Raw genomic sequence first — 15886 nt, forward strand, 5'->3', positions numbered from 1 at the left:
GGACATGTTGGGTTTACCCACTGATTTTGGTGTCAAGGGAAAATCCAAGTTAAGAATAATCAAAATACGAACGAGCTCTCATGAAACTCGGCTTTCCAAAACTTTATTCAGGATAAAAAAAGATGGGAATGACCTTGGCAAATACAATAATGAAAAAGATCTATGCATATCCCACAGTGATACAGACCAGCAGCAAGATCACTTCTCTCATATTTCTGCTTTTTGCCTTTCAAAAAAGGGACTAAAACTTGAAAAATTTAGTAGTATTTCAGCTTTGGAGCATAATATTAAAGAACAAGTTTCAGAAACACACATCAAAAATTCAAGACTTGAGGCAAACATCAAATTAATAAAAATAATACAAATATTATCTAGTTGAGGTTCCTTAAATTAAATGTAGTATCTTTGCCTTTTATTCTTGATGAAAAATGAACCTTTTAAGTACACAGTACCCACCTGTTGTATGGGCACAAAAGAAAACACAGTGAGCTATAACCTCGAATTCCTACCCAATCTTTAAAAATTGCTATTGTACACTGGCACCTGTAGCTACCTCAGCACCCACAGTACTTCATACATGACTAAATATCCTTTCAGTCACTCTGATGTCAACACCAGAACAAGGTTTTTAGTTTCCCAGACTCCTTGCAGGACACCTCTTACCTCAGCAGCATCTCTGCTGGTCAGAAGCAAAGGCTGGGCACACAAGATGCCTGAAAACTAGGTAAAAGGCTGCTGTAAAAAAAGGATATTAAAAAAAAATACAAATTGAAGCTGTAGTAAACAGCTTCTAGGAAACAGTTTTATACTCAGTGAGACACTTGAATCTGCTGTCAGTTTGGTGATTTAAGGCTGTTCCCATGCATCCTTACCAAGCAAACCCAGGGGAGCTTTCCCTGATTGAGACACGGAGGTGACTGGATGCTACTGCACCCAGAGCAGGGCTGCCTGCCAAAACCCCCCTGGCAGTGAAACCTGGGCTCCCTTCAGTCCAAATCCATCTCTGGAAAACAACTAACAAGAAAATCTCAGCCAGTTTCCACCCAGCATTTTTTTTTCACTGCACAGGACAAGCAGAACTGCTTTTGTACTCCTATACCATCGCCCAGTACTTAGGAGTAAATACAAAATTAAGAATTTTTTTTCAGTATCCTACACATTATCAAGCAAAAAATTCAAGGTACTTGTGGAACAGTACTCAAAGTCACCTTCTGTAGTTTCTTTCATTGCCCAGGGCTGAGAACTGTGACCAGATGGAAAAGTGTTTGCACTTAAGAGAGGCTATTCCAAAATCCAAAGGAAACCCATTTTTTATCACTGCCCTACCTCTCTGTTTTGATTAATGAGGCAGCTGCAACACCTTCAGTCATAAATGGTTAACTGGCATCCTTTAACTCAACAAGCATCTTTAAACTGATGCTGCAAAGGTTATGGATACAAGGCAAACCCTCCTGACCCTCAGAGCTCTGTAAGGATTACAATTTGGCATAAGCAAGGTGAATAATCCAACACTTTTCATTGTTTTCATAGTTCATACTGAATAAAATCCTGGGTATGCACAGTGTTAGGAAGTAGGATATTACTGCCACTTGATTACAGCACTAAGAAAAAGCATAAGTGAGTGTGTGCTGCCCTGAGCAGCTGCACTGTCCTCCCTGGACATGGAGCCCACAACACAGAGCACGAGGCATCACCACCTCTCCACACACAGGTTTAGCACAGTTATGTGTCTTGCCAGAGAGTCTGAAAATATGAAGCATTTTTAATGTAAATGTATTTTCCCAGCACTGTGCATCACCTCTGTAACTTTGTCCTGTTCCCCATTAGATGTTTTTTTCCTTCCCTTCTACACAAGATCCCTGAATAACAGTTGTGTTTAGAAGGAGAACCTCATGTCCTTGGCATAGCCCAGTTTGTCCAGGTTGGGAATGCAAGCATACTGGATCATTGGAGGAGGTCCACACATGAGGATCAGAACATCACTCTGAGGTGGGGGCAGGTGGTCTCTGATCATCTCTTGGTTCACAAATCCTTGGCTGTACTCCCAATCTGTTTAAAAAAATGAAAGTAGGAGAACGAGGTTAAAAGCAGGAAAAGAGAGACACAAGTCACTTTACAAAGGAGAAATCCAGCTGATGAAGTTGTTCCCAGTTGGAACATTTACAGCAACAGACACAGCTTTAACCTTCACATCCCCAGCCCTGGATGCAGAACAAACTTTTGCTGCTGCTGACCCAAACTTCCGGGCACCACAAGACTGACACATTTTTTAATCCCAGTTTTTGGTCAGGTTTCACCTATGACAGTGAAAGTCTGCAGAATAGTCTTGAGGAGGCCCAAAAAGGAACTTTTATCCCAACTGCTAAGACCAGTTCACAATTTCCCCAAAGAAGGGGATCAGAAATTCCAGGAGAACATTAAGTGCAGCAGATGACACAACAACAGACTGTGGGGAGGGCAAGACCCTTCCCTCAGCATACCAGAGATGTATTCTTGGTCACAAGGAAGAGGAGGCATATGGCTTTTCCTTCTCTGCCCCAAACTCCCACTGAATATGAGTGTGAATCTGTCCTGATGTGGGGGGTCAGGACAAGGAATGGCTGTCTTGGGTTGCAATACAGGATGTGACCAGAAATGTGTGTTCTATCACCATCTGCTGAAGGCAGGTGGGGCAGTGATTCCTTATCTCTGTGGCACATATTATCTGCTAATGGGCCAGCTTTAAACCAGCTGGGGCAATCATCTTTATCTTTTCCTCAACCCATCCTCCCTCCAGGAAGATATCATCTGCTGTTAATGGGCCATTGAGTCCCACTGTGTGACTGATAAAATTACATCATCCCATAAATAAAAAACATAGATAAAAACTGAGATTTTGGACAGCAAGTTATCCATCTTTCCACTGGATTCCAGAGGAAAACCAGACCTTTCCACATCATCCCTGGACCTTCAGAGGAAAACTGCACCTTCTCCAGGAGCACTGCTCCAGCTGAACCACATCTGCCACTGCAGGAGGATGCAGCCACCATTGAATGGGACTGCTGCCAACACCCTGACTGACTGATGTGGTGTCAGGTTGGATCCTGACTCTGTCAGTGTTTTGAGAATTTTTCTTTGTAATACTCTATTTCTATTTCAGTTTTCCTAGTAAAGAACTGTTATTCCTAATTCCCATATCTTTGCCTGAGAGCCCCTTAATTTCAAAATTATAATAATTTGGAGGGAGGGGTTTACATTCTCCATTTCAAAGAGAAGCTCCTGCTTTTATTGGCAGACACCTGTCCTTCAAACCAGGACAATGGTAAGAAAGGAAAACCACAAGGAATGACACTGTTCTGAGCTTGTTCAGCAAGCTCAGACAGGGATCTGTGCCTCTGGCACTGCAGCTGCCTCAGGGCAGGCTCCAAACACAAGGATAACAAGTTACAGTTATCTGTGGGGAAGGAGAAAAGAAGGTCACCCTCCACAGGAGAGAATGGTAAATATTCAGGTGTAGCCATGGGAGGAATACTGCACTGCCACTGGCCTGAGGTGAGCTTTGGGAACACTTCTCTGCTTACACCTGATCCTGTGTGCATCCCTGCATGGAGGGTGGTGCTACTGGATGCACTCAGACATTCACTAAGCAAGAAATGAACCATGAAGCTCAAGAACACACATATGTCTCCTGTAAAGCACATTGATACTCATGAACTCCACATGAAGTGACACTTCAGGTCTTACTTTCAGGTGCTGTGTCCAGGGTGTACCAACACTTGAAGCGATTGGGATTCTGAGCCTGGATCTCATCGAGCTCGGAACGTAACAGGATATCCTTCTCAGTCTGCAGGACAAGGAAAACAGTGATCACACCCTGCAGCCCTCAGATGGCCACAGAGCAGCAGCTACTGCACAGCCCTGAGAGATGGAAGGGATGATTCAGCTCTGTTTTAAAGGCTGAAGAGACCAAACCCAATATTTCCATGCCTAGCCCATGGCAGAGCTGATAAAAGCCTTGTAACTTTCCCAAATCCTGACCATGCAATGCCTTCCCTCTAAAACTAAAACAAAGCAGAACCATCACTTAATCAGGGAATCAGAATAAAGCCCTTTTTAGCACTATTACATCAAAAAACTAATCATGACTACACATATCTCCCTACCCCTTCATACTGTGCATCTAGACAGGGAAATGCAAGTTTTTTCACCTTTGCCAATTCAAGTATCATCAGCACTGCCAGATGGAGACTGCTTGGCTTTTAAAAAGAATGTGGAATGAACACCAAAAGGGTATCAAGTTCTAGTTGGAACAATAAACATTACTCAGGGTATCAGGTTTGGCTCCTCCCTGCTGCAGCATCACTGAAGGCCAAAGGAAAGCCTTATTTCCCTAAGAGCAGCTGCACTCTGGACAGGAAGGAAAAGGGTAGGGACTCAAAGTGCTGCCACCCCTGCAGCCATAGTTATTTGGCACAGAGTCTGTAACTGTGGGGATAAGGAGGAATGTGCAGCAGCCATTCCAGAGAAGCTGCTATTCCTGGATCTGCAGCTGTGGGTGCTCCAGAAAATCCCCTACTGGCTCTGGCCAACTCAGTGTGCCAGCCAGAAGCACAGTAGGAGCCCATGTACATTGTTTTAAACACTTTAAAATATTTTTTTAAAACTGCTTTCTGTTGGTGGATTTACTAGGTGCAAGGACTCTTTAAATCCAGGGACTGATCTTTCCATAGGTTGCTACTAACAGGCAGGACACTGTTCCCCAGGCTCTCCCTCCAATGTAAACCTCCTCTGTGTCAGTGTGAAGCCATTCCCCCTTGTCCTGTCACTCCAGGCCCTTGTCAAGAGTCTCTCTCCATCTTTCTTGTAGGCCTAGATATGGTATGAATTAAATGAGCACACACTGAATATGAGAAGAAAAACAGAGGAGAGCCTAAAGAAGCTAAAAACCACAAGCATGAAATGAAGCTCATCACAATAATGACTCATAATCCAGGCACAAAATATTCATCAGAGGGAGAAATTAAACAGCAGAAAGATTCACAGCAGAAGAACATCAGGCAAAGAAGGGGTGACATCAACCAACATATGGGTTATCCAAGAAATCCCTCTTGCAAGGATTCCATGGATGAGAGAGCTTCTCTCTGGCCAGCATGCAGGATGCCACACCTCAAGGAGCAAGTGAAGCACACAAAAAACAGACAGAGGGGATGGAAATGAAAGCAGACAGCCAAGAAGAATCATAGCTCTGTGAGGGACCTGCTGGAGACCACAGTTAGTTTTAGCCTCACCCAAGATGTCCTCAGACAGAAAGATTCCACAGACAAACACTGCTGCAAAGCTGGGGAGTAAAAATTGCTGGAGGAGACAAATGTCCACCCCTTTCATGTTTGCACTCAGAAAGATGGCTCTGAAAGTCTGGCCAAAACATGAACAACTTGCAGAAAGGAATGCAGGGCTTTAACATTCATAAACTGGATTAGAAACAGAGCAATGAGTCACAGGAAAGCAAACATTAGCAAACATTTCTGCAGTAATGTTAAACCCTCAATTTATCACAGGGCTTTTATATGGGAGGTTTCCAACATTTCAGTTCACTTCTCCCCTCAGGGTTTGCATCTCTGTGATTTCATTTGCTGAGTGGAGTCCTGCTAGGTAACTAAAACACTACAAATAGAAAAAAAAGGACAGAATTACCTGATTAGCAAACAGCAGCTGGCAAATGGTGGGGTCATCTTTGTCCTTTATGATTGCTCGAATGATCTGCAGCATAGGTGTTATCCCTGGAAGAGAGAGGCAGGTCAGAGATGTGAGGATGGGGAGTGAAAGAAGGGACAGGGGGGAAAATGTGAGCAAATGCATCTACCAGCTGTCAGAAACCACAGATGCATCCTTACAGATACCTACCAGTCCCCCCTGCAATCATCCCCACGTATTTCACTGTCTTGGTAACTGGTTCAGCTTTCTTTTCTGGCCGAATATCAAACTTGCCTGAAGAGAGAAAGAGATGGAAAACACTGAAGCAAGCAGGAAACACCTTCTGTTTTCCCTTCCCAGCACATCCTGCTAAATTGACTTCATTTCAGCCCTGTCACCCTTCCCTCCCAGAGAACAGAAAAGGTGAAGATGTCCTGAATGAAAGCAATCCTGAAAGATGGTTTTAAAACATGAGGTGGTAACATCAGACACTGACATGGGTCATGACTTCCCTGACCACAGCCTACACACACACCACCTGTATTTCAATTTATTCACAAGCCCAGATTCTGGAAACATTAAGGAATTGATCTGCTCAGAGAGTTTATTTCCCCTGAGCAGATTATTTTAAGGGAAAACATAAAATATGCAGCATGGTGGGTTTTAAAAATTTTTCTCTTTTTGAGCTGATTTGTCCATTTCAGCCAAACACAACAGAAAGGCTGAAACTCCTCAAAATGCTGTGTTGTATTCACAGCTCTCTTCATCCAGGATAACATGAATGCTACCCACAAAGCTCTGGAAAACCACGTGTCAGAGTTCTGCTCCACACAAAACTGCCAGAAGGTTTTTGTGACACATTTGTGGCTGCATTATACTAACATGAGATATTTTACACTGACATAAAAGTAATGCCTACTCATAAAGTTCATTTTTACTTGGGGAATTAGCAGTGGACAGTGCAAATACCCAGTGTTTTTGTCAGTGTATGAACTATGTCCACATAAGCATGGAAAAAACCCATCCCTTACTTGAGAACAACATCAATAAAAAGCATTTCTATAGTAGTAAGACATTTTTCCAGAGAACTGTTTACTCTGGGTAAATTCTGTCTCCCAAACCAGCCTTGCCTTTTCCTTTGTACACAAGGAGGCCACTTGGTCCTCTGAAGTCAATGGTGTCCCCTATTTTCAGGCTGTCCAAGTATTGAGACATCTTTCCCCCATCAGGAAACTTGGGATGGACACCTCTGAAATAGACCTGTTAAAAATAATAACAATCAATAATAACAATAATAACAAGCAATTCAATCTCACAGCTCAGAGAAGAGCATTTGCCCTTCCAATTTTTAGGTACAAATACTCTTTGTGCAAAGAACACCATTACTCCATAAAGAAATACAATGTCTGACTGACAAAAGATTAAAATGCTACTCCTGCCCCAATCTTTGGACAGAGACCAGTGATTTCTCCACTGTAATTCTGCAACACAGAAAATATTGGTAATAATCAACACAATTTACACCCAAGTTTAAAAGAGGCTGGAAAAATAGCAAAAAAACCAGAACACTGTGATACCAAAAAGCAAAATTCTAAGAGGAAATACAGTGTAGATATTAATATTTTAAATTCCTAACAGCTTTAAATGATAGGTAGTCTAGCTATCAAGAGGCAAAACAGAAGTACATTATCACAAGAGTTAAAATCACTTTCTTACCAATTAAATCAGTTATTCCCAATGTCTGGATCACTAATGATAATGACCACTACTCTCAGTGAGTATAATGACCAAATTCCATTAGCTTCAGAAGCAGCTGCCCATTCAGGCAAGGTTAATTCCTTATTCCAGAAGGACTAAAAAGTGTATGAACATCTGCAGGTCTACACAGAGGGTGGAAAATGATGCAGCATCTCATGAGACACCCTCACTAAAGAAGTGCCTGGAAAATGCCATGTGGACTGTAGGTAATGGCATGCTCCTGAAGAGAAGCCAGCACACCAAACTTCACATAAAGGCTCTGTAAAGGTGGCTCAGAAGTTGCCCAGTCTGGCAACAAAGTGTGACATTCTTACCTTGACAACAAGATCCACAAAGCCCTTGTCATCATCACTGGAAACTGGAGTGTAAGGTCTGACAACCAGAGCTCCATCAATCCGTGCAGACAGGTAGATGTGCTGCCCTGTTGCAGGGAAAAAAAAAACAACCAAAAACTAGTTTTCTTTCAAAAGATTTTTCTTTCAGTGGATGTGCTGAAATGTAGCCCTCAAAGCTCTAACTACCTTATTTTGGGGTATCACTTCCTCCTTTCTTATTTTCCTGACACTGCCACACCTTGCTAGAGTTGTTAGCCATGCACAGATCTACCTGGAAGGACAGACAACTCCACTGCTAATCCTGTGTGTCAATCATAACTTCATGCATTTACATTCACCAAAGCCTGAACTGTACCTGAGGACTTTCAAAAGATGGGATTTGTCTCTCCTGTACAGACAAATAAAAGGGACACAGGAGGGGAAAACTGCCCAGTGCTGTTAACACATCTTTATTAATGTTGTAAACTGCCACAGTTTAGTTAAAACTGAGCTTGTAGATGTTCTTGCTTTGACCACAGATTCCCTCACATCTTCCAGCAGCTCTCCAGCTGCCTTTGCTGAGGCTGCCCAGACACAAAGCACTTTTCTAACCCTGTTATTCCTCCAGCTCAACATGTGATTGCAGCAACCACGTTTCCATCTGTCACTCATCCTCTGAGCTCTCTACAACAGGTTCTCTTCTCAATGTCTACATATTTTCTTTTTTTTTCTGAGAAAGAAGCTTTGATTTCATGGATACTAAAAAGGTCAAGAGACTTCTAACATCCTAAACAAGAATTTAACACCTGGAAAAGGTGCTGACAACAACCATAAAACACAGGAGCCAGAGATCACTGCAGCAGCTTGTTAAAGTGGAAGTCCTAATAAACACAAGTCACAATTAAATGCTATTTATACAAGCAGAAGGAAACAATGGCACTAAGCTGTTATGGAAGGCACCACACCCTGTGGCAGGGCTTTTGGAAACAGCTACCCCTGGGTGATTCAAAAGTTCCAAGAAATTCAGAAGTGAGTAGATCATCTGGTAAACCACAGGGTTAGAGGAGAAGTGGATGAGAGTGGTGCCTCAGGGCATGGAAAGGGACTGCAGGGATTCAGCCCCACAGGAATAACACAAGCTGGAAAGCTGAGACTGGAAAAGTACAAGTGAAGACCTGTGTTTGCTCCTACTCTCTCCAAAGAAACAAGCTGGATGTTCACTCACATACACTGCAGATTACTCACATCATGAGGATAACCTTGCAGAGCTCTCAGTAACAGTTCCAGCCACATGAACAGTATTACAAATTCAAAACACAGGGGGGAAAAAACCCCACAAAATCCCTTGTAGTATAATTAATGCAAGCAACACTTGGATTCTTCATAAGGAACATACCTAGAGGGAGACCCAGAACGTGCTCCATGGAAGGGAGAGCAAATCGAAATCTCCTTGTGTCATGACTAACTTCCTGAAAAAGGAAAATGAAAACAACAGTCAGCTCTGCTGTTGGGATTTAATGTTTGTGATTTCACTTCTAAAACAAGGCAAGTCTGGCATCCTTCAGGATTGAGAATTAATGACACAATGATACTTGTGTGCAGATTAAGTGATAACTTTCCAAATATTATGGACATTTACACTGCCCTCTGTGAGAAGGCCACAAGATAAAAAATAATTAGCTCTTCAATTCTCATTTCAAGTTTAACTATGCAGCAGTTCAAGGCCAAGGTATTTTGATTTTCAGCTCTCAAAATCACATGAATAAATCATTTCAGTGGAAGTAGCAACCTAGTTTCTTTTGCTATGGTAAGGTCCTTAAAATATTTTCCCTGTAAAAATTAATTTTAATTAAAATTAATTTAATTAGTTAACCTGATTTAATCCATAAATGAGATTGAAAATAGCACTGTATTTAGATATGAAATAAATGATGACAATATATGCAGTCCTGCTGGGATAATTATTCTAATATTTACTAGCAAAGTCACACCTTGAATGATATTTTGGCAATAAGTAATTAAGTCTTATTATGTAAGTTTTATGTTTGAAAAATCATGTCATATTCACAGGAAGAAAAGACAGTAAAAAAAAAAAAAAAGAGAAAGAAACAGCATACAGCTTAATGCCTCATCCAGTGACTGTTTTTAAGGGTTTTGTTTGCTTAACTGTTTTTATAATAACCAATGGAGACCAATTTCTTCCTCACAGTTTGTCTCATCTGATAAAATTTTCTTCACAGTACCTCATTTTAAGGCAAATCCTGAAGGAAGAAGGGAACTGGTTGGCAGATTCAAAAGGGCTTCTCTGGACTTATGTCTAGTCAGGAGCAGTAACTTCCAACTGAAAATTCCTTTACAAAGACAACTAATGTGGACCTAACACTGCTGCTGTTTCTGTATGGGGATGTCAGCACTGTATGGAAATCACTGGATTTTGCCAATAATGCTGCATTTTTATTATGCTGCCTTGAACAGTATGCAGACAGAACAAAGCTCTGAATTCCCACTTAATCACCTCCCCAATTAAAGTCGAGAGAGTTTAGCTGAAGCTGACTAAATGCAAATAGTTTCTCACAATTGCCTCATGATGCACTAAAATAAGAGGCTCAGGGAATCCCCAGTACCTAGATCAGCATGGCTGTGCCTCTCCCTGTCACACAGCCAGGACACTGAGCCTGCCACCCTGCAAGGTGTCATCAAGGCTGGATTGCAGACAGCCTTGGAGCAGGATGCACTTTCAGCAGGAGGTCACTGCCCTCTGGCATTGCCCTAAGCACTTGGAAGCCCTTGGCCACAAACTTCTCTTCTGGCTCAAGTGACATGGAGTCTGCCACCCTTGCCAAATGCAAAGCTGGAGAACAGCTTTTGCAGGCTGGTGCTTTGCTGAAGCTACTCACTGAAAGGCAACAAGTTAATTATGCAAACCATTATAAAACCAACCAACCAACCAAACTGAAGTTGTTGGCTTTTTTAAGGTAAGAACTAAATTAGCACATCTAACTATATTAAAGAATATTTTTCCTATGCTATGCACTAGGAAGCAGCCTCAAGACTCCTACTTCTCTGTTCAAAAGACACACCATAGAATCATAGAAGGATCTGGATGGAGGTGACCTTAAAGATCAGCCAGTTTATCCCCCTGCCATGGGCAGAGACACCTGCCACTATCCCAGGTTGCTCAGAGCCCCATCCCACCTGGCCTTGGACACTGCCAGGGATGGGACAACCACAACTTCTCTGGGCAGCCTGTGCCAGGGCTTCACCATCCTCACAGGGAACAATTTTTTTCTTAATATCCAATCTAAACCCACTCTCTGTCAGTGTGAAGCCATTGCCCCTTGTCCTGTCACTCCAGGCCCTTGTCAAGAGTCTCTCTCCATCTTTTCTGTGGGTTCCCTTCAAGCACTGGAAGGCCACAATGAGGACACCCCATTCTTCTCTCCAGGCTGAACAATCCCAATTCTCCCAGCCTTTTCTAACTTCATGAGAAGTATGGAGTCTATAATAACAGTGTGGTTGCAGAACACCTGTGAAATAAATTCAGCAATGCAGCCCAGCCCAGGTCACAGGGAAGCTCCCAGTTCCCAGAAATCCAGGATTCAAAATTACCATATTTATTGTTTTCTTTGGCAGAACCAGTGAAAGCCAAGCTATCAGTGCACCCTCTAAACCTCAAACAAAGCTCTTGAGTTCCAGTCTAAAGTCTTCTGATAAATTTCTGAATAGCTGATAGCCTTAAAAAGTCAACACTCAATATATCCTCAGGTGTGACTTTATACCTGAAAAGCCAAGATTTCTGTCTTATGCTTTTGATGGTGGGTTAATCCAAGGGAAATCCAGACTCTTCAACTTTGGTGGCTTTGACTCCCGTCCCACAAGTTTAGTTACCAATTTCAAATGGCAAGATCCACCCCTGGAAGCATCATGACTTTCCTCTGATATCCCACTTGAGCAAGAATTTAATTTTTTACCAGGAGGCTTTACTTTTAACAGAGAGAAAGAGAAGCTGAGACTGCTCAGGTGCTGTCAGGACTGCATGACTTAAACACCTTCCTTCCTGTAACACATTCCAGTACATCAATCCAGTAACAGGAACCTGACAGCTGCTGTTGAATGCCACTGACAATGAAAAAGCTGCCTGCTCTGCCTGACAGCAGGACTTGTGTCTCTTAGCTTATCCAGTGGTGCACAGTTTGGGAATTTCTGCTGATGTGCTCCACAACATGAGATATGTGACTGTGAGTTTGATCATTCCTAAGCAGCATTCTCCACTCTTGTTTGGAAACAAGCTGCATGCAGAACTGCAGAACTCACCACACAAACAGCTTTTCTAAAGAAGTTGTAGCCTCAAGACAAAAGTATCCACCCTGTTGGGACATCACCCAAGACTTCAGAAGCTGTGAGCTCTCCAGTGCCCTTCGGTGATGCTCAGCACTACACCTGCACCTACCTCCTTATCAATCAGCCTCAGTGCATACTTCACTTCTGGGTCCTTCAGGGTGATTGCAGGCCGGGGATTCCTGAAGAGCCTCATGACAGTGCTGTAGATGAGCCATATCGGGTATGTCACGACCTGACGCAGCTGCAGCGGCACAGAAACAGCGTCAGACACGAGTGCAGAACCAGAGAGAGTCATCTGGGTGACAAGGATTAGGGGACTGTGCTGTGGCAATCTAACTATCAAAAAATAATGTGGTTTTTTGAGCAGGAAGATAAAGCATTATTTAAAAAAAATAAATCCCAAACCCACAGATTTGCTTTATGGCATCACTCCTGTGTTGAGGCACTTGCACACCAGCACGGGGTTGCCACGCTGGCAGCTGTCACAGCTCCAGGTCCCCTGACAGGGAGGATGAATCCCCTTCTCCAGCAGGCACAGTGTCCAAATAAACAATCACAGAATACCCTGAGTTGTGAGGGTATCCTCATCAGGATGTTCCAGTCCATCCCCTGGCCCTGCACAGGACACCCCAACAATCCCACCCTGTGCCTGAGAATGCTCCAAATATTCCTTGCACTCTGTCAGGCTTGGGGCTGTGACCATTCCCTGGGGAGTTCCAGTGCCCAACCACCCTTGGGGAAGAGCCTAAACAATGATCACACTGATCAAGCCAAGCTGCAGGACACAGCCAAGGGACAGCCCCTCTTGTCCTTTTACCATCATTTTCCCCACATCTGAAACCCTATAAGAAAGGAACAGATTATACTCTGACACCACACCACCCTCTCTTCACACTGGGGCAGGAGAATAAACTGCACAACTATGAATAAAACCACTTCAACAGAGGAGGGGGGAAAAGCATGACTATAGTAAAAAAAAAATAAAAATAATCAAAGGTCAGCCTACTTAGCTTTCACTTTCATTTTATTTTAAAGGGACCTGAACATTATTTTAGAATGGCATTTATGCAACTGTGACAGGAGTCTATAAAAACTTCCTACACTATTAATAATAAAACTGTGGGACAGCATAAATTCTCTCTTATTAAAATGCTGCTGTACAGGTTTAAAATGTATCATCACTGTGTACAGCCTGAGGGTACACCATGCCATACACACACTGAATTTTTCACTTTTCTTTGGGAATACTGGAATAGCTCCATACAGGTTGTTTCTGAAGAAGCTGAAGTTTACAAGAAAATTACTCCTTAACTCTCATAGATCCACGAGATTACTGCTCTGGGAAGAATTTTTGTTATTAAGTCACAAAAAAAGGGCAGAGGGAGGGAAGCTGTTCAAGGTGACAGAGCAGCAAGTAAGTTCCTTAAAGAGAAATTAAGATGTGAGTGAGGTCTGGTGGCAATAGCAAGCTGACTCTGCAGCAGGTGTTTCAAATGAGACATTAATAAGTTAAATCAGATTCATTTCCACATGTGGTTATCTAAAATGAACAAAGAAATAGCGCTGCTGTTGTCAGGCAATGAGAAATAATTTTAACACAGCGTTAACCTCGTGGAAAGCAATTTATTATTCATGGTCGATTAGTGCAAAAGTCTCATGGGATTTGGCCTGGAGAGAAACAGCACACCCACTAATTCAGAAAGCTATTTCAGCCCCTTACTCAGATCTAACACCAGGTGGGCAGAATAAAGGGGAAGAACTGAAGGGTGAATGATTTCAAAAAGCCATTCTTGCTAAGAAAAGCATTCTCTGGGTTAAAAGTAGCTTATGTATTCTCACCACAGTGCAGACCAAGACATTAATGAAGATAACTGCAGAGCATCAGCGAGCAACAGGCTGACCACAAGGCCTGGGAATCACTAAATGGGGACTTTGTGACTCATCATTTCCAGCTGCACAAATCTTTGCGAACAGACAAGGCAGAATTAGTAAGTGAGCAGGAATTTTTATTAATGGAAAGAGGCCTCGGTGTGATAACAAAGAGCAAAGCCGTGGAGACTGCACTGGCAGGGCGTGGTGAGCGCGGCACGGCCCCACACGGGAGCCCAGGGCTCGCCCTACAAACACACAAACCAAACCCTGCCTCGGCTTGAGAAACCTCGGGCCTCGGCTTCCAAAAGCTCAGCTAAACACTCTCCTTATTTGTTTCAGAAACCAACAGGAGGACAATGGGATTTCTTCACTCGTGCAGCTTGAGCCTCATCTCTGTTCAATGCACCTCACGAGCAGCTGTACCCAAACGAGCACATGAATGCAGCCCCGTCCTGCCCCCTCACAAACCCAGAGAATGAAGGTTTGAGCACAGAACCGTGACAGGCACTGAGAAAAGAGAGCGATGGTGGTGCCAGAGATGACAGCGCTGCAGAGCCACTGCCCAGCAAGCACGATCAGAGAGAACCGTGGAACGGACTGGGCTGGAAGCGACCCTAAAAATCATCTCCTTCCAACACCGCGGACACCTTCCACTATCCCAGGCTGCCCAGAGCCCCATCCAGCCTGGCCTGGGACACTGCCAGGGATCCAGGGGCAATGCAGGGCCTCACCACCCTCACGGGGAAGAATTTCTTCCTCAGCCACTCCAAACGCACACTCCCACAGGCTGAAATTATTCCGACGGGAGGAAACACCTCAAGCATTCAGAGCCTCCAACAACAATAACAACAATAATAACAACAACAACAACAGACACCAGCGGAGCTGGGACGGCAAAACCCCCCGGACACTGCCCCGCCCCGGAGCGCTGCGGGCGGAGCCGCGCTCGGGCAGGAAGGGACCGAGCCCGCTCCCGGCCGCCCCCCGGCACTCACCACGCTCAGCTGTGCCCCCATGGCTGCCCCGGCACACACCGCGCTCAGCCGCGCCTGGCCCGCCCCGTGACGTCACACACCGCGAGGAACTGCGCCCCGCCCCGTCTCGTGACGTCACGCACCTCACTTCCCCCGCCCCGCCCCGTGACGTTACACACCGCGCAGGGGCGCGCCCCGCCCCGTTCTCGTGACGTCATGGCCGCGGCGCTGGCCCGGCCCCTTCCGGTGGGAGCGCCCTCACCGGGAACAATTTCTTCCTCATATCCCGTCCAAACCTCCTCTCTTCGTGCGAAGCCATCCCCCTTGTCCTGTCACTCCACGCCCTTGTCAAGAGTCGCTCTCCGTCTCTCCTGTGGCTTCCTGAAGGCCACAATGAAGTCACCCCAAAGTCTTCTCCAGGCTGAACAATCCCAGTTCTCTCAGCTTTAAGGATTTCTTAATGACAAGCTTATCAAAAAAGCACCAGAAGTGAGCTGTGCAATAAGATACGATGTTTCAGCCAGGCTCCCTTAGATTTTGGTTAATGCCAATGTGTGAAAATTAGTGACTAATAGCCACATGTATCTTTGTGTCTGTGCTAAACGTGAAACACTTCAAATTTCTTTAATTGAAATGTCTTCAATGATTCCTAGACAGTTTCTCCTTACAAAATCAAGCAAGGTGCAAGTTTGGGAGTCCTAAAAATAAAATAATAAAAAAATATCCTCCCTCATCCCCTAGGCTCACACAGAGGTACTGAGCCCCGGTGTCCCCAGGCAGATGTTTTCTTTCAGCCTCATGGTTTGCTGAGTGTGCTCATCTGGCTGTGAGAACAAATCATAAGTCAGTCATGATTTAGTTATTAAACCCGGGAATTAGCACTGCTAAGTGAAAGAATATTAACAGACCAACCTGTTGGTAAGAAGGTTGTGTCACTGTCCAGGTACGCACATT

General features: G+C 44.0%; 1 protein-coding gene across 2 annotated transcripts; it reads right to left on the minus strand.

Annotated features, from left to right (window-relative positions):
* Positions 1-87: 87 nt before the first annotated feature.
* LOC130248419 (NADH-cytochrome b5 reductase 3-like) lies at positions 88-15148 on the minus strand. 2 transcript variants are annotated; one of them, XM_056482170.1, is made up of 9 exons: positions 14954-15148; positions 12196-12327; positions 9142-9214; positions 7746-7852; positions 6804-6933; positions 5884-5967; positions 5674-5759; positions 3724-3823; positions 88-2049 (listed from the first exon to the last, which is right to left on the minus strand). In XM_056482170.1, the coding sequence occupies exons 1-9, from the start codon at positions 14972-14974 to the stop codon at positions 1877-1879; spliced, it is 906 nt and encodes a 301-aa protein (XP_056338145.1). In that variant the 5' UTR covers positions 14975-15148; the 3' UTR covers positions 88-1876. The 2 variants fall into 2 exon arrangements, with proteins under 2 accessions (XP_056338145.1, XP_056338146.1); XM_056482171.1 differs by having other exon boundaries at positions 5884-5962; positions 6799-6933; positions 14954-14999.
* Between the last annotated feature and the right edge of the window lie 738 nt (positions 15149-15886).

Source organism: Oenanthe melanoleuca, chromosome 1A (genome assembly GCF_029582105.1).
Source record: "Oenanthe melanoleuca isolate GR-GAL-2019-014 chromosome 1A, OMel1.0, whole genome shotgun sequence".
NCBI lineage: Eukaryota > Metazoa > Chordata > Aves > Passeriformes > Muscicapidae > Oenanthe > Oenanthe melanoleuca.

Coding starts and splice junctions, on each gene's coding strand:
- LOC130248419 (XM_056482170.1), bottom strand. CDS start 14,974: ATGGGGGCACAGCTGAGCGTG. Junction 9,215..12,195: donor TGAGGCTGATTGATAAGGAG/GTAGGTGCAGGT, acceptor TTCCTTTTTCAG/GAAGTTAGTCATGACACAAG. Junction 6,934..7,745: donor TTGTGGATCTTGTTGTCAAG/GTAAGAATGTCA, acceptor TATTTTTAACAG/GTCTATTTCAGAGGTGTCCA.